Source organism: Ranitomeya variabilis, chromosome 4 (assembly GCF_051348905.1).
Source record: "Ranitomeya variabilis isolate aRanVar5 chromosome 4, aRanVar5.hap1, whole genome shotgun sequence".
Taxonomy (NCBI): Eukaryota; Metazoa; Chordata; class Amphibia; order Anura; family Dendrobatidae; genus Ranitomeya; species Ranitomeya variabilis.
This window is the reverse complement of record NC_135235.1, coordinates 319,409,261-319,436,249: the sequence shown is the minus strand read 5'-3', so window position 1 is coordinate 319,436,249 and position 26,989 is coordinate 319,409,261. Positions and strand designations below refer to the sequence as shown.

The 26,989-nt window shown below is 41.6% G+C and overlaps 1 protein-coding gene across 1 annotated transcript in view; it reads left to right on the top strand.

Moving 5' to 3' along the window:
• TECTA (tectorin alpha) overlaps positions 1-26,989 on the top strand; it is a 182,801-nt gene that overhangs the window by 141,085 nt on the left and 14,727 nt on the right. The window contains exons 14-20 of the mRNA XM_077250468.1: positions 3,221-3,521; positions 5,193-5,489; positions 11,441-11,551; positions 11,809-12,011; positions 12,835-12,998; positions 19,837-20,085; positions 25,098-25,260. Of these exons, the coding sequence (XP_077106583.1) occupies positions 3,221-3,521; positions 5,193-5,489; positions 11,441-11,551; positions 11,809-12,011; positions 12,835-12,998; positions 19,837-20,085; positions 25,098-25,260 (1,488 nt within the window). The remainder of the gene's footprint in view (positions 1-3,220; positions 3,522-5,192; positions 5,490-11,440; positions 11,552-11,808; positions 12,012-12,834; positions 12,999-19,836; positions 20,086-25,097; positions 25,261-26,989) is intronic.

Sequence of the window (26,989 nt, the reverse complement as noted above, 5' to 3'; positions counted from 1 at the left end):
TTCGTACCAGCGAATTTGCGACCGGAGGTTCTCTCTTGGGCTCACTCGTCCAGAGTGGGTGAACATTTTGGGACCAAGAGGACATCTCAGCTTTTGGCGAGGACGTACTGGTGGCCACATATGGCTCGTGACGTCGGGGACTATATTCGGGCGTGTGTCTCCTGCGCTCAGAATCGGTCCCCTCAGCAACGGCCTGCTGGGTTACTTTACCCCATGCCGGTGGCAGACAGGCCCTGGGAAATGGTTGGGATGGACTTCGTGGTGGGCTTACCCAAGTCTCGTAGCTGCACCGTTATCTGGGTAGTCACCAATCATTTTTCTAAAATGGTGCATTTGGTGCCGCTTCCACGGTTATCTTCTGCACGGGCCTTGGCGGCGTTGTTCATTAAACATATTTTCCGCTTACATGGAATGCCTGATAAAATTGTCAGCGACCGGGGTCCCCAGTTTGCGTCTCGGTTTTGGAGAGAGCTCTGCCGTTTACTCAGCATAGAGCTGAATCTCTCCTCTGCATATCATCCCAAGACGAATGGGTTGGTAGAGAGAATCAACCAGAATCTGGTGACATTCTTGCGACATTTTGTCTCTGCTAGGCAGGATGACTGGGCATCTTTGCTACCTTGGGCGGAATTTGCCTTGAACAACGCCGTAGCCGATTCCACTGGTCAGACTCCTTTTCTCCTCAATTACGGCCAGCATCCGCGTGTCCCAGTGCCCATGCCCGTGTCATCCACCGATTCTAGGGTGGCAGACTGGGCGGTGGAGGCACGTGACATCTGGGATCGCACACAGGATGCCATCCGGGCCTCCAAGGAGAGAATGAGGGTTTTGGCTGATACACACCGGCGCCCCGCTCCGACCTTTGCTCCTGGCAACTTAGTGTGGCTCTCCGCCCGTAACATCAGGCTGCGAGTTGAGTCTACTAAGTTTGCGCCTCGCTACATTGGCCCGTTCAAGGTTCTGGAACAGGTCAACCCTGTGGTCTACCGTTTGGCTATTCCTCCACGCCTTGGTATCACCGATACTTTTCACGTTTCCCTCTTAAAGCCCGTTCATTTGTCCCGGTTTTCTGAGTCATCTACCGGGACATCGGGTTCATCCACGGATGAGTTTGAGGTGAATGCTATCGTAGGGTGCAAGGTGGTACGTGGCAAGAAATTTTATCTGGTGGATTGGAAGGGTCACGGTCCAGAGGATAGAACCTGGGAGCCTGTAGAGCACATTCGGGCTCCGCTGCTCATTGCAGCTTTTGAGCGTAGCGAGGCTCAAGGAGGGGGGGCCCTAGGAGGGGGGGTAATGTTAGGAGTCGAGTTTCCTCTGCTGCACAGGGGGAATCTCGATCCGTGTCTGCTGCGGTCTCCCATTCTCCATAGGCCGCAATGGAGTCTGCTCAGCGAGACGTCGGTCCCAGCGTCTCACTGGGACTGATTCTGTGCAAAGGGTTACTGCTGCCTCTCCAGGCTCTGCTATTGTACCCTGCACTGATCTGCGGCGAGCAGGCTTTTCTGGGACTAAGTCCTGCTTTGCACACACTGAGCATGCCCAGGGTAAGATCTCTCAGTGGAGATCAAGGGTCACATGCTCAGGTACTGCAGCCAAATCTATTGGTCCTTCTAGGAAGGTCCTGTAGGTACGCAGTCTCTGTAGCAGTCTCTCATTGGTCCTTTTAGGAAGGTCCTGTATGTGCTGCAGCTATTTAAGGCTCGCATGGCCACACGGCCATGCACTAGTATCTTCCAAAGTTATGTGCTTTGCGCCACTGTGGTCATGTGTTTGAATGTGTTCAGGGACCCGGCTGAAATAAGCCCCTAGAATGCTGGCACCTCCGGCGAGGAGATTGTGTATGAGAGTATTCAGGGACCCGGCTGAAATAAGCCCCTAGAATGCTGGCACCTCCGGCGAGGAGTGTTGTGTGCATGCATGACCACTGACTGCTCTCATTTGGGTAGTTAGCCTGTGCCTCTGTGAGAGTCTAACAGGGCACAGAGCTTTGCTTTCTGGGCCGCTCTGTGAAGCTAACAGAGCTGGTTCATACCGCCATATTGTGCCGCCATTCACTAGCAGCAGGATCTTTCCTGCACGGTGGATCCCGGGTTGCGAACGCACCAATCCCATCAATAAATATATTCGGTGCGTTCCGCAAACCCTAACAGTATTTAACGCAGTTTTTTTGAGCAAGTGATAGGTCTTCTATAAATGCATCTTAGTTATCTCTCTAGTTGGCCTTTCACATCATAAATATAGAATGTGCAAAAACCAGTGAGACAAATGACCCATAGCAGGTGTTATTAAGACACAGAACAAATCTCCATGAAACTTGCCATGACTGGAGTAGACTAATGTGATTCCCAGATTGCATTGGGTGTGATATAGGCAGAAGCCTTCTGCTCTAATGAAGAAACTATGAGTCTATCCGTAATGTTTATTCAGTGTTTTATGGCTTTCTCTCTCTATCTCTGTGGCTAAGCGGTGAGTTGTGATAGCCTTTCACCATCCAGATTCATTACAAAATCGCTGCTTCGTTCCCTGCCTCTACTTTTATATAGGCTATGATAGTTTCTCCTGATTGCCTTTACTAAACTATGTGACATGATAGCTGAAAGGCATTATAGAGAAACTTACATGGCCCCGCCTGAAATCTTGTGAACTCATCTTTTTTTGTGTTATATTTCAGTAGACATTTTTTGGCAATTGGTGGAAATCAAATCACAAATTGAATTCACTGGGTTCAGATATTTTCCAAAAATGTGACACTAATTAGAATAGCTCTACCGTATTAGCAATTAGCAAGTCTAGTAAACTGAGTCATATACTACAGCGGGTGCAGAGATTTCGGTATCACTGAGGCGCTGGTGTCTACGCCAAAAAAAGACATCAGTAAAAAAAAAAAAAAAAGCTGAATGATAGAGTCCACTTACAAGTTTTGGATTGGGATTCAGAAGCTTCAATTTAGGCCTCCACATAGAATCACTACAGTATAAAACCCATGGACATGCACCAAAAGAAAATACCAAGACAGTAGATAAAGACTTTCTGCACTCCTTTTTACACAACAGTTCTTTCTCAATGCAAAAATGATAGGATAAAGTTTTCCCATTTTTACATTTTTCACATATTCACTTTGCGATTGGTCTCACTTTATGTGGCTGCATGCTGTCACGATAGCATTATAAAATGTGCAACTTTGAAAATTCATGGAATCTTTTTGGTATAATTACAGGTAAATGGAACACAAGTGACAGTCCCCTTTGTTACTGGACTGTCAACGAAGATATACAGCATGGAGGGATTCTTGGTAATTGACACAAGCCCTGACATTCAGATTCACTACAATGGATTCAACATCATTAAAATTACCATCAGTGAGAGACTGCAGAACAAAGTCTGTGGCCTCTGTGGCAACTTTAATGGAGATTTAACTGATGATTATGTCACTTTACGAGGAAAGCCTGTAGTAAGCAGCGTAGTGCTGGCACAGAGCTGGAAAACCAATGGCATGCAAAAAAGGTATATTTCTTCCTGTACTGAGCATGAACTTTGTACTGTGATGGAGCTATGAGTGGTGTATATAACAGAAATGGAGATCGCTTCGTTATTACTTCAAATTGCCCTTCTCCTGGCATTACAGGATGCTCTGTTTTCAATAGTATTGTAAAAATGGGCAAGGATTAAATCCATCTTCAGTAAACTCTGAAGCGACAGTCAGCAGAATTATTACCATTTACTTTGCTGGCTCTGTTAATAGAATTAAGGGATTTGCTAAACCAAGACAGTACCGCATCTACACTTCAGGTCATACACCAAGGCTTGTCCTCCTTACGTGGTTCATAACTAAAGGGGGCACCAATGACTCCAAGCACCTGGGGCTAGCATGGCCAAATCCACACCAGATACTCAAGATAATCTACACCAATACTCAAGGTTGATTATATAGAATTTTTTTTAGATTTGCCTTTCAGCATATATCCATGCTGTGCCTCTCAGTGGCTGATTGAAGGGGATCGGTCATCATCAGGGCTGAGACACTGATTTCTGCAAAGTGTCACTTATTAGGCTGGGTGCTGTTTTTTTCAATATAATGAGTGTTTTATCAGCAGGAGATTATCACTGTCATACTAGCTGCCCATGTGCCTCCTGGTCTAGCTCCACCCCATCACTGATTAGTATCTTACTGTTAATAGATATTGTACACAAAAATCAGTGGTATGAGTGGGGTTAGCTTTTCAGCTCTGCTACATGCTACATCTAAAAACTTTTATTGTATCACAATTGCTGCACCCAGTAAACTAAGTGACCCCATAATAATTATAGACCCCAGATCAAACCAACTAAAATAATACTTCCTGGACTATAACAGCCTGTAGATCCTCCTAAATACAGATTACGGAACAAGACCCCCTGACCAATTCCCCAAAATAAAAACAGATTCAAGATGAGACTCTCTATATACATACAGACACTCATATTTCCCTAAACAACTACAGACCTATAAGCTAGATCCCAGACCAGAACCCTTAAATTCAGACACCCTAAAAATACAGATATTGAGCCAGACCATCTGAACAATTTCTCACCCCAGACGCTTACATACAGCTACTCATTCTCTGGTTAATGTAGCCTTGTCCTCTGGCTTAAAGGGGTATTCCCATCTCCAGGATCCTATCCCAATATGTAGTACGTTTAATAATAATAATAATAATAATAATAATATTAGCAAGTACCTTCAATAAGAAATGTAGTATAGTTTTTTCGACTTGGTATGTCTCATTCCTCCTGTGCAGGGCATTGCAGGACCTTAGGAATCCATGGTTACGACCACTAGCAACTAGCTGTCACTATATCAGTGGTCGTAACCATGGATATCTAAGGTCCTGCAATGCCGGTACATGAAGAAAGAGACATAGTGAATCAGGAAAACTATACTACATTTCTAATTAGAGGTATTTGGAGATATTTGATAATATTATTATTATTATTATACATCTACTACATATTGGGATAGAATCTTGTTAATGGAAATACCACATATGATTATGTCCTGGTGTGTGCAGGTCCTTTTGCAGTAACAGGTCAGCGTACTTTCCGCATAAATCAAATTAGTATTTCCTGTACTCTATTAATTTGTGTAGATGATGGTGTCATGTAAAGAAAATCAGAACAAAATATCATCGTGGTAGTATTTGCTAATGGAGTGACCTTGTTTTTCAGCTGCAATGAGCTTCAGTACTCTCAGTATGCATCTACTTGTGACAATGTCCAAATCCAAACGCTTCAGAGTGATGGATACTGCCTAAAACTGACCGATATGAAAGGCTTCTTCCAGCCATGTTATGGTCTACTGGATCCTGTTCCTTTCTATGAATCTTGTTTTCTGGATGGTTGCTACAATAATAAGAAGATTCAGTTGTGTGGCTCTTTGGCCGCCTATGGAGAAGCGTGCCGGTCATTTGGAATTCTAAGTACAGAGTGGATTGAGAAGGAGAATTGCTGTAAGTCTGAGAAATATTGTGAATTATGTTTATTTTAAGGTCAACTGAACAGAACTGTTAACAAAAGGTCTGGACTCCTGCTTTGTGTATGTGCACACGGTGTCTTTCAAGTGGGTCCACCGCCTTCCTGCTGCAGTCAGGCAGGTGGGAGACGACTGTCAATCAGCATGACAGAGCAGTGATGCTCCATTGGCAGAGCAGTGATGCTCCATTGACAGAGCAGTGATGCTCCATTGACAGAGCAGTGATGCTCCACTGACACAGCAGCGATGCTCCATTGACAAAGCAGTGATGTTCCATTGACAGAGCAGTGATGCTCCATTGACAGAGCAGTGATGCTCCATTGACAGAGCAGTGATGCTCCATTGACAGAGCAGTGATGTTCCATGAGCAGTGATGCTCCATTGACAGAGCAGTGATGTTCCATTGACAGAGCAGTGATGCTCCATTGACACAGCAGTGATGCTCCATTGACAGAGCAGTGATGCTCCGTTGACAGAGCAGTGATGCTCCGTTGACAGAGCAGTGATGCTCCATTGACAGAGCAGTGATGTTCCATTGACAGATCAGTGATGCTCCATTGACAGAGCAGTGATGCTCCATTGACAGAGCAGTGATGCTCCATTGAGAGCAGTGATGTTCCATTGACAGAGCAGTGATGCTCCATTGACAGAGCAGTGATGCTCCATTGACAGAGCAGTGATGCTCCATTGACAGAGCAGTGATGTTTCATTGACAGAGCAGTGATGCTCCATTGACAAAGCAGTGATGCTCCATTGACAGAGCAGTGATGCTCCATTGACAGAGCAGTGATGTTTCATTGACAGAGCAGTGATGCTCCATTGACAGAGCAGTGATGTTCCGTTGACAGAGCAGAGATGAAGAAAAGAAGCTACTTTGTCAACGTGACATCACCAAAAATTGCAGAATAGTTGGCAGGAGTGATCCATGACAGCTCTGAGCCAGCAGAGATTGGCACCAGACAGATCAGGCAAGTAGTTAGCAACTACCTGCCTGTAAGTTTATAGCCCATAGGGAAAAATAAGCAAAGTCCAGGATAACCCCTTTAAGTCAGCTGCAACTTGGAAGCTGCTCAATAATTTATGTAAAAGAAAAAAAACGCTGGCGAAAACAAGGAGACAAAATATAAAAAAAGATGTCAGAAAAAGACGCTTCAACACAAAAGATGTTGGCATGTCCTAAAGTTACTTCCTATGGAAAACTCAGGAGGTATGCTGACATCTAAAACAGGCCACGTGCGCACATCTGTAGACTGTGGGGATTGATGAGAGCGCTGTTACCCACAGTTTTACCCTTAGGCCGCCGTCACACTACCTTATAATACAGGCGAGTGCTATGTGTGAAAACATTGCATAGCACTCAGCCCAGTGTTAATCTATGGGGCAGCTCACATCACCGTATTTTTTCTCCGGAGTATTCTGCGTGCGTGTAAAATCGCAGCATGCTGCGATTGTCACCGAGGCTCAGCCGAGACTCGCCAATGCAAGCCTATGGGTGCAAGAAAAAAAATCGCACAGCACTCCGACCATGCGAGTGTTGTCTAATTTTTACTCATGATTTTTTCAGTAAAATCACACTGACAGGTTAGAATAGATATATACACATAGAATACATATATGTATAGATGTCAGTGAGACACATATATGTATATATATATATATATATACTGTATATATACCGTATGTACTGTATATACAGTGGGGGAAATAAGTATTTGATCCCTTGCTAATTTTGTAAGTTTTCCCACTGTCAAGGACATGAACAATGTATAACGTTAAGGGTAGGTTAATTTTAACATTGAGAGATAGAATATCAAAAATAAAATCCAGAAAATCACATTGTATAAATTATATAAATGTACTTGCATTTTACAGTGAGAAATAAGTATTTGATCCCTCTGGCAAACAAGACTTAATACTTAGTGGCAAAACCCTTGTTGGCAAGTACAGCTGTCAGACGTTTTTTGTAGTTGATGATGAGGTTTGTGCACATGTTAGGAGGAATTTTGGTCCACTCCTCATTGCAGATCATCTCTAAATCTTTAAGATTTTGAGGCTGTCGCTTGGCAACTCGGAGCTTCAACTCCCTCCATAAGTTTTCTATGGAATTAAGGTCTGGAGACTGGCTAGGCCATTCCATGACCTTAAGGTGCTTCTTTTTGAGGCACTCCTTTGTTGCATTGGCTGTAGGTTTTGGGTCATTGTCTTGCTGGAAGACCCAGCCACGACCCATTTTTAATGTCCTGGCTGAGGGAAGGAGGTTGTCACTTAGGTTTTTACGGTACATGGCTCTATCCATTCTCCAATTGATGTGATGATGTAGTCCTGTGCCCTTAGCAGAGAAACACCCCCAAAACATAATGTTTCCACCTCCATGCTTGACAGTGGGGTTGGTGTTCTTTGGGTAATAGGCAGCATTTCTCTTCCTCCAAACACGGTGAGTTGAGTTAATGCCAAAGACCTCAATTTTCATCTCATCTTACCACAACACCTTCCGAAATCACTCAAAGAATAATCCAGGTGTTCACTGGCAAACTTCAGATGGGCCTGCACATGTGTCTTCTTGAGCAGGGGGACCTTGCGGGCACTGCAGGATTTTAAACCTTTACGGCGTAGTGTGTTACCAATGGTTTTTTTGGCGACTGTGGTCCCAGCTGCCTTGAGATCATTAACAAGTTCCCCCCATGTAGTTTTAGGCTGATCTCTCACCTTCCTCATGATCAAGGATACCCCACGAGGTGAGATTTTGCATGGTGCCCCAGATCGATGTCGATTGACAGTCATTATGTATTTCTTCCATTTTCTTAATATTGCACCAACAGTTGTCTCCTTCTCACCCAGCATCTTACTTATGGTTTGTAGCCCATTCCAGCTTTGTGCAGGTCTATGATCTTGTCCCTGACATCCTTATAAAGCTCTTTGGTCTTGCCCATGTTGTAGAGGTTAGAGTCTGTGGACAGGAGTCTTTTATAAAGGTGACTATGTAAGACAGCTGTCTTTAATGCAGGTAATGAGTTGATTAGGAGCATCTAACTGGTCTGTAGGAGCCAGAACTCTTAATGGGGATCAAATACTTACTTCTCACTGTAAAATGCAAATAAATTTATAAAATTTATACAATGTGATTTTCTGGATTTTATTTTTGCTATTCTATCTCTCAATGTTAAAATTGTAGACTGTTCATGTCTTTGTCAGTGGGCAAACTTACAAAATCAGCAAGGGATCAAATACTTATTTCCCCACTGTATATTAGATAGATAGATAGATAGATAGATAGATAGATAGATAGATAGACAGATAGATAGAAGAAAAGCCAGCAATTCATGTGCCATGTACAATATAATCACAGCGTGACAGGTTAGAATAGATATAATAGATATATATGCATAGAAGACATATACAGTATATAGATGTCAGTAACACACACATATATGTATATATTATATAGATAGATAGAAGAAAAGCCGGCAATTCATGTGCCGCGTACAGTAAAATCACACTGACAAGTTAGAATAGATAGAATAGATATATACACATAGGATATATAGATGTCAGTGATACACACACACATATATATATATATATATATATATATATATATATATATATATATATATATATATATATATATATAACTTTATTTTTTCCAATGGGAAGAGGATCATGTGACACATCATACTTATTGAGAATTTCACAAGAAAAACAATGGTGTGCTTGGTTTTAACATAACTTTATTCTTTCATGAGTTATTTACAAGTTTATGACCACTTATAAAATGTGTTCAAAGTGCTGCCCATTGTGTTGGATTGTCAATGCAACTCTATTCTCCCACTCTTGACACACTGATAGCAACACCGCAGAAGAAATGCTAGCACAGACTTCCAGTATCCGTTGTTTCAGATGCTGCACATCTCATATCTTCACAGCATAGACAGTTGCCTTCAGATGACCCCAGCAGCTGAAACAATGTGTACCTGGTAGCCACTTTAGGGCATCTCTCGTATACCAGGTCCTACGCTTTCCTTTCCTCGCTGAGAATAAACGTCTCCATCTGAATGGGTGCCTGTAAAAACCTCTTCTTAGACTAACATTCTCTCTCTCCGTGGAGGGGTAATGGACCTGTTGCGATTAAAACACCTGTGGCTAGGAGGCGGAGTGCTCGGTCAGAAGGCTAAAGAATACATTTCAAAAAACTGACCGTCACATCCAAACATAGACTAAGTGTGAACAGGTGCTGAACTTAGAGTCACCAACTCGTATACAGTCAAATAAATAAGGCAGCACACTGCAGCGCTGAAACATGCAAACATGAAACATGAAAACTGAACTGCATTACTGCACTAGAAATATGAAAAATGAGAGCATTTAGTGCATAAAAATGGCCAATTTTATGTGTACCTGGTAGCCACTTTAGGGCATCTCTCGTATACCAGGTCCTACGCTTTCCTTTCCTCGCTGAGAATAAACATCTCCATCTGAATGGGTACCTGTGAAAACCTCTTCTTAGACTAACATTCTCTCTCCATCTGAATGGGTACCTGTGATGTGATGGTCAGTTTTTTGAAATGTATTCTTTAGCCTTCTGACCGAGCACTCCGCCTCCTAGCCACAGGTGTTTTAATCGCAACAGGTCCATTACCCCTCCACAGAGAGAGAGAATGTTAGTCTAAGAAGAGGTTTTCACAGGCACCCATTCAGATGGAGACATTTATTCTCAGCGAGGAAAGGAAAGCGTAGGACCTGGTATACGAGAGATGCCCTAAAGTGGCTACCAGATACACATAAAATTGGCCATTTTTATGCGCTAAAGCTCTCATTTTTCATATTTCTAGTGCAGTAATGCAGTTCAGTTTTCATGTTTCATGTTTGCATGTTTCAGCGCTGCAGTGTGCTACCTTATTTACTTGACTGTATATGAGTTGGTGACTCTAGGTTCAGCACCTGTTCACACTTAGTCTATGTTTGGATGTGACAGTCAGTTTTTTGAAATGTATTCTTTAGCCTTCTGACCGAGCACTCCGCCTCCTAGCCACAGGTGTTTTAATCGCAACAGGTCCAGTACCCCTCCACGGAGAGAGAGAATGTTCATACTTAGTCTATGTTTGGATGTGACGGTCAGTTTTTTTAAATGTATTGAAAAAACTCAGTCATCTGTACTGCCCATTGCATAACATTAGTCAAAGTGCTATCTAAGTGCAACTAAGTGCTATCCCAACTAAGTGCTATCCCAACTAAGTGCTATCCCAACTACGTGCTATCCCAACTACGTGCTATCCCAACTACGTGCTATCCCAACTAAGTGCTATCAAATCCCAATGACCATGTGGGGTCATCACAACAGAACCAGACCCTAATCACAGGACAATAAAACAATCCTTATCTAAGAATTGGCCCAATATTTATGGACGTAACTGTTTATCACCCATGGTAATTCTGCTTCATGTCACCTGGCTTATCCATGGTTTTTTTCCCCTCTCCCTTTTTTTTTTTTCTATACTATGTTGTGCATAAATATGTGATTCTTCCGAATTTGTTTTAGTCTTTGCCTGATGAAGAGATGTATGTAGTCTCGAAAGCTTGCAATTTGTTACCATCTTTTCAGTTAGCCATTAAAAGGTATCAACCACTGAGGACTCTCAATTCTAAATATTTTTCTATCAAATCCCAACTAATTTGGTGTTGGCAGCCTACCCTAAGTGATAGACAACAGCTAAGAAAGGGATCAAGGAAAATATCAAAACAAAATACCAAGGTTAACTAGAAGGGGTGCACAAATTCATAGACAAAAGTTCTCTACTGACCATTGACTTTTTTAAAACAGTTACTATGGACATGGAGTGTAACAATACTGCTAATGATGCTGCATATAATAGCTAATAAAATGTCCATTTTTGAAACAGTCTAATTTTGTCCTCTACTTCTTTTCTATAGCAGGAGTGATTGAAGACCCTTGTGTAGGAGCGGACTGCCCCAACAGAAGCTGTGAGGTGGACAATGGAGGAGAGCTTTGTGGCTGCATGGACCCTCCTGTCTATGGAAACGGTACATCTAGCTTGCATTACTAAGTCTTTACAATGCTCTCGGATCTATCGTTAGGTGCTTTTACCTCTGCTTACACTTATTGCATGAGAACCTTCACTGATTACTTCTAGAAGCTAAAATTCAGTCCTGGTTACGTGATGGACACACGAATGGCTGAACATCAGGCAGAAAGAAAATTAGAAAGTGGCATACCTTGCTGTTGGAGAATGAGTGATGCGAAACCCTGTACTTAGCGCCGTTTTATGCTTTGTTTCTAGACACCCACGACATTATTGATGCCGAAGTTACATGTAAAGCGGCACAAATGGAAGTATCAATATCAAAATGCAAATTGTTCCAGCTTGGTTTCGAGAGGGAAGGAGTACGGATTAATGACAGACACTGCCCCGGCATCGAGGGAGAAGATTTCATATCTTTCCAAATAAATAACACAAAAGGCAACTGTGGGAATATCGTGCAGGTACAGGAGCGCCGATCTTCTTGGGCATATGCCTGATTTATTCTCCAAGATTTGCATTGGACAACAGCTCAGTTTTTGTAAATGTCGTACATCTGGTCATCCCGTTTCAGCCTGTAGGGTCCAGACATAACCCATCTACAGCAGCTGAGATGATATTTTAATGAAAGAAAACACGTTTTTAAGGGATGAACATTCCTACATTTGTTCTCCCCTAAGGGTATGTTCACACATGGAGTTTTTGCGGAAAAAATGCTGCGTATCACATTATCAGCAAAATGAATGAGATTTCAAAATTCTAATGTGCGTGCTTGTGGGGGTTTTTTTCCTTACGTTTTTTGAGCTGCTGGGAATTTTTTTGCATGCTAATTATTTCAGCGTTTTCTAAAGAATTAGAAAAAAATGCACAAAAAAGAGCCCAAAATATGGCAAAAACGTTCATCATTTACACAACATTTTTTCATGCCAAAACTCAGATTTTTGCTGCCAAACACCATGTGTTAACATACCAGAAATACTATAATTGAGTGATTCATTTAATGGTTGGTGTGAATTTACACCTACGCATTCTGTCACTAATAATGATGGAGTTACACAGAGATTATAGCCACAAAATACAAGACCAAAGATTGCACCTCGCCGCTGCATCATAGGCAATCATAGAGGAAGCCACAGGGCAGTAGAGCTTGCGTGTCATAATCCATAAATATTTCCTACGACAGTTCTGGTCTCCTTGTCCTAATCCTGGCCAAAAAATGTTAATATGATCGGTTGTTGCATTAAATGGTATCAGGAAGACTTGTGCTTTTTATGCTTTACCTTACAGTCTAATGGCACTCATATACTGTACAAAAACACCGTGTGGATAGAGAGTGCAAACAACACCGGTAACATCATTACTCGGGACCGAACTATCAATGTGGAGTTCTCATGTGCGTACGAATTAGACATCAAAATTTCTCTGGATTCTGTCATCCGACCCATGCTTAGGTAAGTCCTGAGACCACGGGTAATCTTCACTAATTCATGCTGAATGTGACTTCTTGTTATGTAATATACATGTATTTGACCATTATTGCAGGACACATAGCTGTAATAAAAATCGTGGTTTTAGTGTCACATATTTATTCAAACCTGATACGGAGGCACTTGGTTCACCTTGGGCATGGCCGAGGAATTCCCACCTACTAGTTGAGGAACATTTCACTTGCGATGAAGACATGGCTTGTACATAGTTTGGTGTTTTCTGTAGCAACATACGGGTGTGAAACCTGGACTACAAAGGAACAAGACAGAGGAAAAATCGATGCCTTCGAAATGTGGTTCTCGAGAAGGATGTTATCAATATCATGGATGGCAAGAAGAACAAGCAAATCAAATTTGGAACAAGTCAAGCCAGACATGTCACTGGAAGCAAGGATCACAAGACACAATTTGCCTATTTTGGACACATCAGACAAAGAGAGCAATTACTGGAGAAGGACATCATGGTTGGAAAAATAGAAGGAACAAGGTGAAGAGGAAGACCAGAAACTCAATGGTTTGATACTATCAAGATAATGGTGGAGAAAACCCTGGTGGACCTATCTAGGCTTGAACAAGATCGATCTTTGTTTATCCATGAAGGGACTGAGCAAAAGGCTATTTTAAAAAAAAAAGGAAAAAGTTATCCATGTATAGGTCTTCACAAGAGACAGTGAATGAGTCCCAGGAGCTGTTTTTCAACTCGCTTTCAACAGCAGCTTGTGTGGCCTATATAAGCTACCATGGCCTGCGGCGTCTCTGGTCTTGTCTCCCATTAAGCACATCTATGATGTCATGGGTTGGCAATTGCACAGGGAGCCGCCAACAGCGGATCTTGATGATTTGCTCTCGTGCATTCAGTGAGGTGAAAGATTCCTCAGACAACCATTACTAATCTCATTAATAGCTAGCAGCCAATATGTGTAAGTTTATGGATTTCTCCATGTGGTGCTTATACTCGATATTGAATGAATGATTGCGCGCCGTGATTACGCACCACACAATGGGGTGTAACCACGCAGCAGACTGACCTCGCAATGGGGTGTAACCACGCACCAGACTGGCGTATGTCCAGACTAATAGCAAACATAAATACCTGGGGAACCTCTCCTGCCACTCCTACCTTGTGTATGAAAAAGCTCTGTAGTTAAAGGGAACCTGTCACCTGAATTTGGCGGGACCATTGCCTTGCGCAGGCGTGTACTCCGGAGGACAGAGAATGAACTTCAATCCAATATTGCGGCCAGCATGCAGCCAGCGGGTAAGGAAAGGGTGAATCAAACACCCGAAAACCCCGCCCATATGACCCAAAACTGGTCCCGCCAAATTCAGGTGACAGGTTCCCTTTAATACTGTTTGGGTAGAGCTATCCGATAGCGCTATCCATGAAGAAAGTGAACGGTTAGAGCTATCCCATAGCCCTATTACTAGAGGAAATGAACTGGTAGAGCTATCCGACAGTGCTATTCCTCAATGTTCCTGAGCGTAAGCTATTTCACATGGTTGAGCACCCTTGGGATCTGCCCCCAGGCCCTGCCCTTGCCCAATGTTTGGTCCGTAGACCGCAGCTAGGAGTTAGTCCCACTTTTGTGTACACATTTTTTTGGCTTTTACAATTGTTGAAAAGCGTAATAAATGACTTCTTTGTACACACAGCTGACAGTAAACCATTTGTCAATGTTAGGAATAAGTTTACCCTGCTTCTGTGTCTCAAATATTTTGACCCTAATTTGTTGGCTCTTCCTTCCCCTGGAGAAAGCCACATATAACTGTCCGTGTGAAAACACTGGGAGAGGCAAATACATTCCTACAATATCCAAGGACTGTCCATGAGATTTATTGATGGTCATTGCAAAAGCCAACATGACAGAAAACTGACGCCGCCGTTGCATCTGGACTGGAATGTTTTTATCTTTGGAAATCATGTCAATTCTTGGAATAAGAACTGTCTGACCCTTTGCTTTTCCATTTAAAGCAACGGCATGAATAATGTTTGCTTTTAAGCTTTTCACATAAAGCCCTGTGCCATTAGAAAGGCCACGCTTTCTGTTGTGATTATGCAGGAGCATAATTACAGCTCCTGGTTTCAGCTTTAGTTCATAAGGAGGCATCCCAGTGGGATTCAAAGAGTTAAGAAACTCTACAGGGTAATCTGTGAGAATCACACCCACCTCTTCCGCAATTGTGTCGACAGAGCGATATGTTGAGTGTTCACCTTGAACTTGACTAAGAATTTTGTTGTTCAAGGCGTGATCGTCATCATTCAATGGTGTAAGAATTGCTTTATTGGCAATTGCTTCTACCGTTGCATCGGTAATCTCAATTGAGTCGCCAAAAATAGTAGTGATTAAATCACCCTCTTCAATAAAAGAATTCAGGATTTCAATTGTGTCTTCTGGTAGACCATATACAGTTAGGTCCATATATATTTGGACAGAGACAACATTTTTCTAATTTTGGTTATAGACAATTACCACAATGAATTTTAAACAAAACAATTCAGATGCAGTTGAAGTTCAGACTTTCAGCTTTCATTTGAGGGTATCCACAATAAAATTGGATGAAGGGTTTAGGAGTTTCAGCTCCTTAACATGTGCGACCCTGTTTTTAAAGGGACCAAAAGTAATTGGACAATTGACTCCAAGGCTATTTCATGAACAGGTGTGGGCAATCCCTTCGTTATGTCATTCTCAATTAAGCAGATAAAAGGCCTGGAATTAATTTGAGATGTGGTGCTTGCATTTGGAAGGTTTTGCTGTGAAGTAAACATGCGGTCAAAGGAGCTCTCCATGCAAGTGAAACAAGCCATCCTTAAGCTGCGAAAACAGAAAAAAACAAGCCGAGAAATTGCTACAATATTAGGAGTGGCAAAATCTACAGTTTGGTACATCCTGAGAAAGAAAGAAAGAAAGCACTGGTGAACTCATCAATGCAAAAAGACCTGGGCACCCACGGAAGACAACAGTGGTGGATGATCGCAGAATAATCTCCATGGTGAAGAGAAACCCCTTCACAACAGCCAACCAAGTGACCAACACTCTCCAGGAGGTCGGCATATCAATATCCAAATCTACCATAAAGAGAAGACTGCATGAAAGTAAATACAGAGGGTTCACTGCACGGTGCAAGCCACTCATAAGAATCAAGAATAAAAAGGCTAGACTGGACTTTGCTATAAAACATCTAAAAAAGCCAGCACAGTTCAGGAAGAACATTCTTTGGACAGATGAAACCATGATCAACCTCTACCAGAATGATGGAAAGAGAAATGTATGGCGAAGGTGTGGTACAGCTCATGATCCAAAGCATACCACATCATCTGTAAAACACGGCGGAGGCAATATGATGGCTTGGGCATGCATGGCTGCCAGTGGCACTGGGTCACTAGTGTTTATTGATGATGTGACACAGGACAGAAGCAGCCGAATGAATTCTGAGGTATTCAGAGCCATACTGTGTGCTCAGATCCAGCCAAATGCAGCCAAACTGATTGGTCATCGTTTCATCCTACAGATAGACAATGACCCAAAACATGAAGCCAAAGCAACCCAGGAGTTAATTAAATCAAAGAAGTGGAATATTCTTGAATGGCCAAGTCAGTCACCTGATCTCAACCAAATTGAGCATGCATTTCACTTGTTAAAGACTAAACTTCAGACAGAAAGGCCCACAAACAAACAGCAACTCAAAACCACCGCAGTGAAGGCCTGACAGAGCATCAAAAAGGAGGAAACACAGCGTCTGGTGATGTCCATGAGTTCAAGACTTCAGGCAGTCATTGCCAGCCAAGGGTTTTCAACCAAGTACTAAAAATGAACATTTTATTTAAAATTATTGAATCTGTCCAATTACTTTTGGTTCTTTTAAAAACAGGGTGGCACATGTTAAGGAGCTGAAACTCTTAAACCCTTCATCCGATTTTAATGTGGATACTCGGAAATGAAAGCTGAAAGTCTGAACTTCAACTGCATCTGAATTGTTTTGTTTAAAATTCATTGTGGTATTGTCTATAACCAAAACTAAAAAAATGTTGTCTCTGTCCAAATATATATGGACCTAACTGTACATTTGACAACTCTCCATTGCCAAGTTTCAGTAACCATGAGTTGTACTCAACTTCGTCCTGAGACGTTCTCATATTGGCAATTGTACTTGAGTAATAAATAGGGGTTGTATGGAACTACCCATCTATTGTCTATTTCTCGTGTTCCTTGTCTGGTTTTCCCAGTATTGCGTCCACGATACTGTGGGTAACCATCAACATTGGGGATTGTCTCTGTATTAAATTCCTTTGGGAATTTTTTTGCGCATTGACCATCTGTCATGCATATAGCACCAGGTTGATCTTCGCCACATGGGCCATGAATCATGTGCTTCATCACTGCCTCATGCAGTTTTGGATTTGCTGATTCATTTAGGATTTCAGCAGAGACCAATTCATCAATTATTTCTTTGTCCCCCGGTTTATCTTCCTCTCCGTGGATTAAGAGCATGTGAGCGTGTGGTAATACACGCTTTTGAAATTCTATTACATGCACATAGGCAACTACACGGCCAAAAATGTGTTTTTTTCAAAATCTCATTAAGAACGGCTTGGAGTTTGATTTTAAATACTTGTGCAACCAAATCTGGTCTGAACTCTGGCCTTTGCCATGGTTCTAAGTTTTCAGTAATTTCTTTCCACTTTGGGTTACAGGTCATCGTAACAAAAAGATCTGGCTTTCCGAATTTTCGGACAATTGTCATGGCGTCTTGGTAATTTTGCTGCATAGCTCTTGGGCTTCCAATGAATGTGGAAGGTAAAATTACTGGTGTCCCAGCTTTTAGCCCTTGGTGTAACGCAGCATTATGGATGTGAGCCTAACGCCGGCATGACTGTCGACGCGTAATACCTTTTGATTTCGTTTTATATATTCGATCCTGTCGGATTCAATTTTGATGTAACTTTCAACGATAAATTGTTGCGTCAACTTCCTAGCATTTAAAAGGGATTGAACTGGTCACGAATGGCAAGCCTGTATGCATAGTACTGCAACAGGGTGATTTTTTCTTGTCGATCATGATCCATTGGTATGGATGGTAGATGAATGTCACCAATTCCTTGATGTTGCACACCTAGTGCAATTGGAGTTGTCAAATACATTGTCCATCCACTGTCCCCATATGGGAAAAGAAGTGGATATGTCATTGCATCACACTTTCTGTGAAAAAAGCTGATTTGAACAGTTTGGTTTTCACTTTTGAGGTGAACTCTGATGTCCCTATTAAATGGAGGTTCACCCATTGCATTTTGATAAATTATAGCTACTTCATTGCACCTTGGTGCTTTGTAGCGCCTCTGGTCATCGTTGTAGTCATTTATAATTGACATTATTTCGAGTGGATCACGATTTTCTAATTCAGCAATCCTCTCTTTCTCTATTTCAAATTCCCTCATCATTGTGAAGGCTCTTGCGAGTGGGTTATTTGCTTTCATTTTCTCACCAAGAGATGATAGCAGTGCTGGGAGGCACTTTTTATTTGCTTTACTTCTTGTACTTAATGCTTCTTCACTGTCCAAGATATAAATCTGGGCAAACTTGGGAGTACTTCCCACAGCGGGATGCAATGGGGCAGTTCTGTGGTAAATTTGTCCATGAATTCGAAAACAGTATGGACCATGCCCAGGAGGTGGCTCTACTTGTGCTCTCATTGATGCCAAAGCAAGCGAGCTATTGTATTGCCTTATATTAGCCATAAAGTTATTGGAGTGCTGATGCTCTCCTTTCATCAACTTGACTAATTGATTATCCATACGAATGGGACGTAATTGGATGCGCCCTCTCTTGCAGCAGGAAGGGAATGTTTTGTCCTGCGCCATTTCTTATTTGAAATTTTTAGATTGGCAGAACTGACATTGAAATGTCAGTTTGCCAGCATAGTGCTCTTCAATACGTGTCTCATCAATTTGATTCAGAAGTCCTCTAGCCGCAAATGTAACTTGCCATCGTCGAGTGGCTCTTGCATTTTGGACACGTATTCTATCTTGCTCTCTTTTTTGTGAAATATGTGTATCACTTTGTGCATTGCGTGTTGCTCGTTGTCGTGCAGCATTAGATGCTCTACATAATTCAGTTACTTCATTTGTTTCTCTTGCTCTGTCCACCCTCTGTCGGGCTGAATCAGCAGTTCTTCGACAATTTCGTTCATCTTCTGTTTCATTAAGACGCAGGTTACGCATCCGTATGCAATTCGCTTCTCTACGTGCAGCAGCGCACTCAATTTGATCCATCTTTGCAATGTTGCCTCACACTGTTGCCTCAGTGTTGTCTGAGTGTTGCCTCACAATGTTGCCTCACAGTGTTGCCTCACAAGCTAACGTTCAAAAAAGGCTTATGCCTTAACTTTACTCGCCACCAGGGAGAGCTCCTCTCCTTAGGTATCCATGGTTACGCCCACGCAGTTAGCTGCTAGTGGTAGTAACTATGGATACCTAAGTTACTGTTCAGCTGTGGATGGCTCATAGTGCACAGACACACGGACACGTCCAAATTAGGTTTACTGATGTTTTTGAAATGTTGTTATCATTTGCAGATTAGTAACATGTCTATTGATTCTGTGACTTCCATAATTCCACCAGTTTTACTTCTTGGTGTTGCAATCTCAGTGTTGAGGAGTGTACTGTATAGTTGTTAGCTATTGTGCTATGAATGGAATGATTTGTATTATCTTTCACATGAATGAGAATGAAACAAGCCAGTTTAGATATCTTGAGTGGATTTGTCGTATATAAACATTAATCAATGCAATTCATCTCTTTTTCCAGTGTAATAAACCTGACTGTCCCCACTCAAGAAGGAAGTTTTACTACCAAGATGGCGCTATATAAAAATGCCTCATATAAGCATCCATATCGTCAGGGGGAAGTGGTGCTGACGACTCGAGATGTCCTCTTTGTTGGGGTCTTTGTGGTTGGCGCGGACTCTACTCATCTTATACTGATACTAAATAAATGCTACGCGACACCATCCAGAGACAGTAATGACAAGCTGCGCTACTTCATCATTGAGGGAGGGTCAGTACCTGACGTGCACGGTGTCCGGAATATCAGAATCTTGTGAAAATACTTAGAACGGGTTGGCTACTTTAGTTTATTTGTACAATTCTGTTGGGTATATGATTTTGTGGAAAGTATTAGAGGTTCTCCTCCTGCTTTTTTTACTGTGGCTTTCCTCAGAGACTACACAGCTCTCTGGTTTCTCAAAATTGGTGGTGATGGACAAGCATGTGACCTGTCCAAAAGTCAGATGAAGCAAGTAACTCTTTAAAGGGAATCCGTCAGCAGATTTTAGCTATGGAATCTGAGAGCATCATGTTGTAGGGGCAGAGGACCTGATTCCAGCGATGTATCACTTACTGGGCTGCTTGCTGCAGTTTTGATAAAATCCCTGTTTTATCTGTTGTAGATGTTGCAGCACTGAGAATACTAAGCTCTGTATAACCGCGCCCACACCAGTGATTGGCAGCTTCTTGTGTACACTGTACATTGTCAGCAGCTGCCAATCAGTGGAGGGGGCGGGGTTACACAGATTAGCTGGACTGTCTGGCACGCGACACCTAGTCCTGCAGTGATCATCTCCTGCTCATAAAACATTAATTTTATTGAAACTACAGCAAGCTGCTGAGCGAGTGACACATCCCTGGAATCAGGCTCTCTTCCCCTACAGTATGCTACTCTCAGATTAAAAAGCAAAAAATGTCTGATAGTTTTCCTTCAATAAAGTTAAAATTGCAACTTTCTTATCTTTTTTTTCTTTGTCATTTTTTTTCATTTTGCTAGGGCTTTTCTGTTATTTGATGTATTTGAAGTGTTGTATATTATTTTTGCAGTCCATTTCTTGAAAAGGATACTTTTGGCACCCGTCTGAACCAAAACATACATTGGTTTTACATAATTTTCAATTTTTTTCAACTCTTTCTCATCTTGTAATATTTGCTGTATCTCTTTTTGTGCCAAATTCCTCAAAAAGTTTTAACTGTTTTCTAAATTTTGTGCAAATTAAAAAATCATCTATATTTTTGCCTTTTCCCTATTTCGACCCCCTTCATCACAAAATGTCATACATTTTGCAAAATGGTACATAAATTACGCTAAAATATCTGGCATACATAAAATTATTCTGAGGAGGGGGAGCCTGGCATTGATTTGCAACAGATTTTGCGACTTTTCTAAGAGTTGTAAATGATGAGTCGGCAAAAACCAGCTGGAAACTCTAAGCTGCACCCATAATTAAGAATGTGAAAAAATAAATAGGTGAAGGCACATAAACAGGACCTCAAAAAGATGCAAATGGAAAGATTAATTAATATGACGCAAAGGAAAAAAAATAGGAGAAAAATGCTAAAAACTTGAGAAAAAAAATCAGGCGCAAATGTAATAAAGCATCGTGTTCTATGTGTCTCCGCACAATAGTCTGCAGTAATTTTCTGCTTATTTTATGACAGATCCTGAATAGATCATTTTCTTTATTTGGCTGAGGTGAAATTCACTTTTACCTAAAGACAAATAACTAATAAAGAGGTTGTTCATTTTATTTTTTAAAAATGTATAATGTATTGGGTACATCATTTGGTGCCACTTACTTACTGTATATGCTCGAGTATAAGCCGACCCGAGTATAAGCCGAGACCCCTAACTTTGCCACAAAAAACTGAAAACTTAATGACTCGAGTATAAGCCTAGGGTGGGAAATGCAGCAGCTACCGGTAAATGTCAAAAGTAAAAATAGATACCAATAAAAGTAAAATTAATTGAGACATCAGTGGGTTAAGTGTTTTTGAATATCCATATTGAATCAGGAACCCCATATAATGCTCCATACAGTTCATGATGGGCCCCATAAGATGCTCCATACAAAATACGCCCCATATAATGCTCCATAGAGTTTATGATGGGCCCCATAAGATGCTCCATATTAAAATATGCCCCATATAATGCTGCACAAAGGTTAATAATGGCCCCATAAGATGCTTCATAGAGACATTTTCCCCATATAATGCTGCACAAATGTTGATTATGGCCCCATAAGATGCTCCATAGAGACATTTGCCCCATATAATGCTGCACAAATGCTGATTATGGCCCCATAAGATGCTCCATAGTGATATTTGCCCCATATAATACCGCACAAATGCTGATTATGGCCCCATAAGATGCTCCATAGTGATATTTACCCCATATAATACTGCACAAATGCTGATTATGACCCCATAAGATGCTCCATAGAGATATTTGCCCCATATAATGCTGCACAAATGCTGATTATGACCCCATAAGATGCTCCATAGAGATATTTGCCCCATATAATGCTGCACAAAAGTTGATTATGGCTCCTTAAGATGCTCTATAGAGATATTTGCCCCATATAATGCTGCACAAACGTTGATTATGGCCCCATAAGATGCTCCATAGAGATATTTGCCCCATATAATGCTGCACAATTGTTGATTATGGCCCCATAAGATGCTCTATAGAGAGATTTGCCCCATATAATGCTGCACAAACGTTGATTATGGCCCCATAAGATGCTCCATAGAGATATTTGCCCCATATAATGCTGCACAAATACTCACCTCTCATTGCTCAGGCCCCCGGCACTTGCAATATTCACCTGTCCTCGTTCCACCGCCAGGCGCCGCTGTGTCTTCCGCGTCCTCTGCACTGATGTTCAGGCAGAGGGTGCGCACACTATACACGTCATCGTGCCCTCTGACCTGAGCATCACAGCAGACGACGAAGAAGACACAGCGGTGCCCGGCGGTGGAACGAGGACAGGTGAATATCACAAAATGCTGCTCACCCTCCCCATTATACTCACCTGCTCCCAGTGCGGTCCCTGGCAGCTTCCCTGATGGTCTTCTCCAGGCACTGACAGCTTCTTCCAGCGTTGAGCGGTCACCGGTACCGCTCATTACAGTAATGAATATGCGGCTCCACCCCTATGGGAGTGGGGTCGCGTCCATATTCATTACTGTAATGAGCGGTACCATGTGACCGCTCAACGCTGGAAGAAGCTGTCAGCACCCAGAGACCATCAGAGATGCAGATATCACGCCGGGAGCAGGTGAGTATGTCACAGCCGCTGCTCCCCCTCCCCCGCCGACCCTCCTGGGACAATGACTTGAGTATAAGCCGAGAAGGGCACTTTCAGCCTAAAAAAATTGGCAGAAAATCTTGGCTTATACTCGAGTGTATACGGTATATATAAGAATGACAGGTTCTCCTCCTGCACTTATTAGTGCCACCTTCCTCACAGACTGCACAGCTCTTCTGTCCCTACAATGGCCGCTGGTGGAGGAGCATGTGACCAGACCTGTCCTCAGCCTCCTCCAATAGAAAGACACTGCACATGGGAAAGGTGTTTTTCATTGGAGGAGGCCGTGGACAGATCTGGCCACATGCTCTTCCGCCAGCAGCTAGAGAATTGTGCAGCCTGAGAGGAGGGCCAAAATAACAAGCACATTTTACAAAAGCACTAAGCATATACACTAAGACTATACTTTCGAAAAATGGGAGACAATGAGCTCACATTATACTTATATGGCAGCGACATAGCCCTGAGCCTTTCTCCCAAGGTACAGATACAGTGGCAAGTATAAGTTTGGGTACCCCTGGTCAAAATTACTGTTATTGTGAACATGAAATGACCTCTAAAAGGCCTAAAGTTAGAGATGGCACATTTCCTCTGTATTTCAGGTAGTATATATATATATATATATATATATATATATATATATATATATATATATATACTCATTCATCTTTTAAATTTTAAAAATTACAGAAAGGAAAATGGACAGATACAAAAGTTTGGGCACCCCTGGAGATTTGTGCGCTCAGGCACCTTTGAAAAAGGTTTCAGACCTTAATAGCCTGTTAGGGTTATGACTTGTTCATAATCATCGTTAGGAAAGGCTAGGTGATGCACATTTCCCGGCTTTATACAAATTGAGTCTCCTCTAACATTGTGCCAAAAAAACAGCAGTCATGGGTTCTTCTAAGCAGCTGCCCAGCACTCTGAAAATGAAAATCCACAATAGACTATCTGAAGGTTTTACAATGGCCCTCACAGTCCCCTGATCTGAACATCATTGAAAATCTGTGACTAGACCTCAAAACACAGAGGATGCAAGACAGCCCAGAATCTCACAGAACTGGAAGAATTTTCCTAGGAACAATGGATGTAAATCCCTCAAACAAGAAGGGAAAGACTCTTGTCCAGCTACACAAAGCGTTTACAAGCTGTGATACTTGCAAAAGGGGATGCTACTAATTACTAACCATGCAGGGTGCCCAAACTTTTATCCTATTTAAAGATGTTGCTCACGACTTTTACATTAATGGCCTATCATTAGGATAAGTCATCAATGTCTGATCAGCCAGGGTCCAGCACCGATATCGGGAGCAGCAGATGCTGGCCAGAAGTACTTACTTGCAGAGCTGGCCTTCTACTTGTAGTGACCACCGCAGGGTACTACATATCCACTTTCTATACAAATCAATAGGATGTGGATGAGCAATAACAAGTCCCGGCCGCTACCAGTAGACGACCGCACCGCAAGTATGTACTTCCACCGATATCATCTGATCGGTGGGTGTGCCAGGTGCCGGATCCCACCCGATCAGACATTGATGACCTATCCTAAGGAAAGGGCATCAATGTAAAAGTAGTGGACAACATCTTTAAGGAGTTATTCCCAGGAAAACGTACTGATCACTGGGGGTCCAACTGCCGAGACCTCCAGAGCAGAGATGATGAATAGGGGATAACTTATCATTTTGGAAAGAAGTAATTCTAGAAGGACCTAAGGTCATAAAGCGTGAGCTTGTGGTGACAAGAGACAAAGAATTACCGATCCTGCTGTTATATGACCCTTGTACGTCTGGATTCAGAATTATATTATTTTGCCCGGACTTTCACTTGAACAAACATCTTGATTTTTTCATGTCGTTCGTAACATTTTTTAATGTCCTTTATTGTTATTTCATTATTTTATATGAGGTTATGTTATTCGTATTTCTATTAGGTGTCCGAATATCAAAGACAACACCATTGGAATTGAAGAGAACGGGATTTCTCTAACCTGCCGCTTTCATGTCACAGTATTTAAATTCATAGGGGATTATGATGAAGTCCATCTCCATTGTGCGGTGTCGTTGTGCGACTCTGAGAAATACTCCTGCAAAATTGTAAGTACAAAGCTTCTATGGAGATATTACTGGTCAAAGGACACCCCTCGGGCCAATCAAAGCTGACTAAATGGACCGGCGTGTAATGTATGGTGACTCTGGGGGTCTCGAGTGTTTTTTGGAGGGGACCCTGAACTTGCTTGCTTTTCTCAATGTGCCAAACTTCAAGTGTAAACGGTGTTTTAATTTTTGTTTAAAAAATCAATAGTAGACATGAAAATAAAAAACTTCATAATATATCTTATCGGAAAAACCTTCTTCTTTCTCCTCCTGGATGGATCATTAATTCTTAATTCATGGGTAAAATCTATATTCAGTGGAGACAGACTTTGCCATTACTGAGATAGGAGACGACAGTTGGTGCTTTACAATTCTATGGAGAGGGGCGGAGCTAGAGGCGGAGACAGACGTTCTGCGGGAGGTTCTACTGAAATGACAGCTATGGTTCTCCATAGAACTTAATGAGCACCAACTGTCATCACTTATCTCATCCTTTCCCATTAATTAAAAATGAAAGATCAGTCTGGAAAGAGAAAGAAGCAGATTGCTCAGATAAGATCTATTACAAAGCTTTTTATTTTCATGATTTCTGTAAAAAAGTAAAAATAAAAAATAACGATTACTCTTTAAATATGGAGATTGTCTTGGATGTTAATAACATTTGGGGCACTGATAAAAAAAAAAAGAAAAATACTGATCAGTTCAAACCTCATGTGCGGAATTGTCTTGGATTCTACAGCAGAAAAAGTTTTAACAACCGTTGAAAAAATAACATTTATTGAAATATGCGGGGTTATGAAGTCATACGCCTCATGTGGTGATAATTCAGTTACCAAGAGGGATTATAGCCATGTCGGATGCACTATTTCTTTACAGCCACATTGGAACCTAGGTAGGACTGGAAGTGTTACATTAGTGTTAACCCTTTATGTCGGCCATTTTTCATTTGTTTTTGTTTTTTGCTTCTCCTCTTTTTATTTTTCCACCGAAGTAGCCAATTGAGGGCTTAATTCTTTGCAGGACAAGTTGTGGTGTTGAATGACACCATGTAATTTAAGATACAATGTCCTGGAAAAAAGAAAAAAAAGTGCGGTGAAATGGTGAAATAAAAAAAAAACAATTCTGGCATTGTTTTGTTTTTTTTTTTCTTTTGGAATACATTGTGTGGTAAAAAAAAGGAACCAGAAATCATGGTTCTTCAGGTTAGTACCATTACGGCAATACCAAACTTGTAAAGTGGTAAAAAAAAGCGCCGATATTTGAAAATTAAAAAGATGGTTTGTGTTGCCATATTCTGAGACCCGCATCGTGTTCATTTTTCCATTAATTGACCGATTTGAGTTCTTGTTTTATTGCATGGAGGCTGAAGTTTTTATTGATGCCATTTTTGGGTACATGTGACATTTTTATTGTATTTTATTGCATTGTTTGATGGAGTTGGGGCAAACAAAATAAAAAAAAACAGAATTCTGGAAGTTTTTTTCTTTATGGCATTTATTGTACAGGTTAATTCATTTTATATTTATTTAGACTAGATAGATAGACTTTTACAGGTGCTGTGATACCAAATATGTTTTTCATATTTCTAAATTTTTAAAGGGGTAAAAGGGAGGTGATTTTGAATTTTTAGATTTTTTTTATATTTTCAAGAACTATTTTTAAGTTTACTTTTAAGTCCCCTTTAGGGACTAGATTCGGCGATCATCTGATCGCTTGTACTATTTACTGC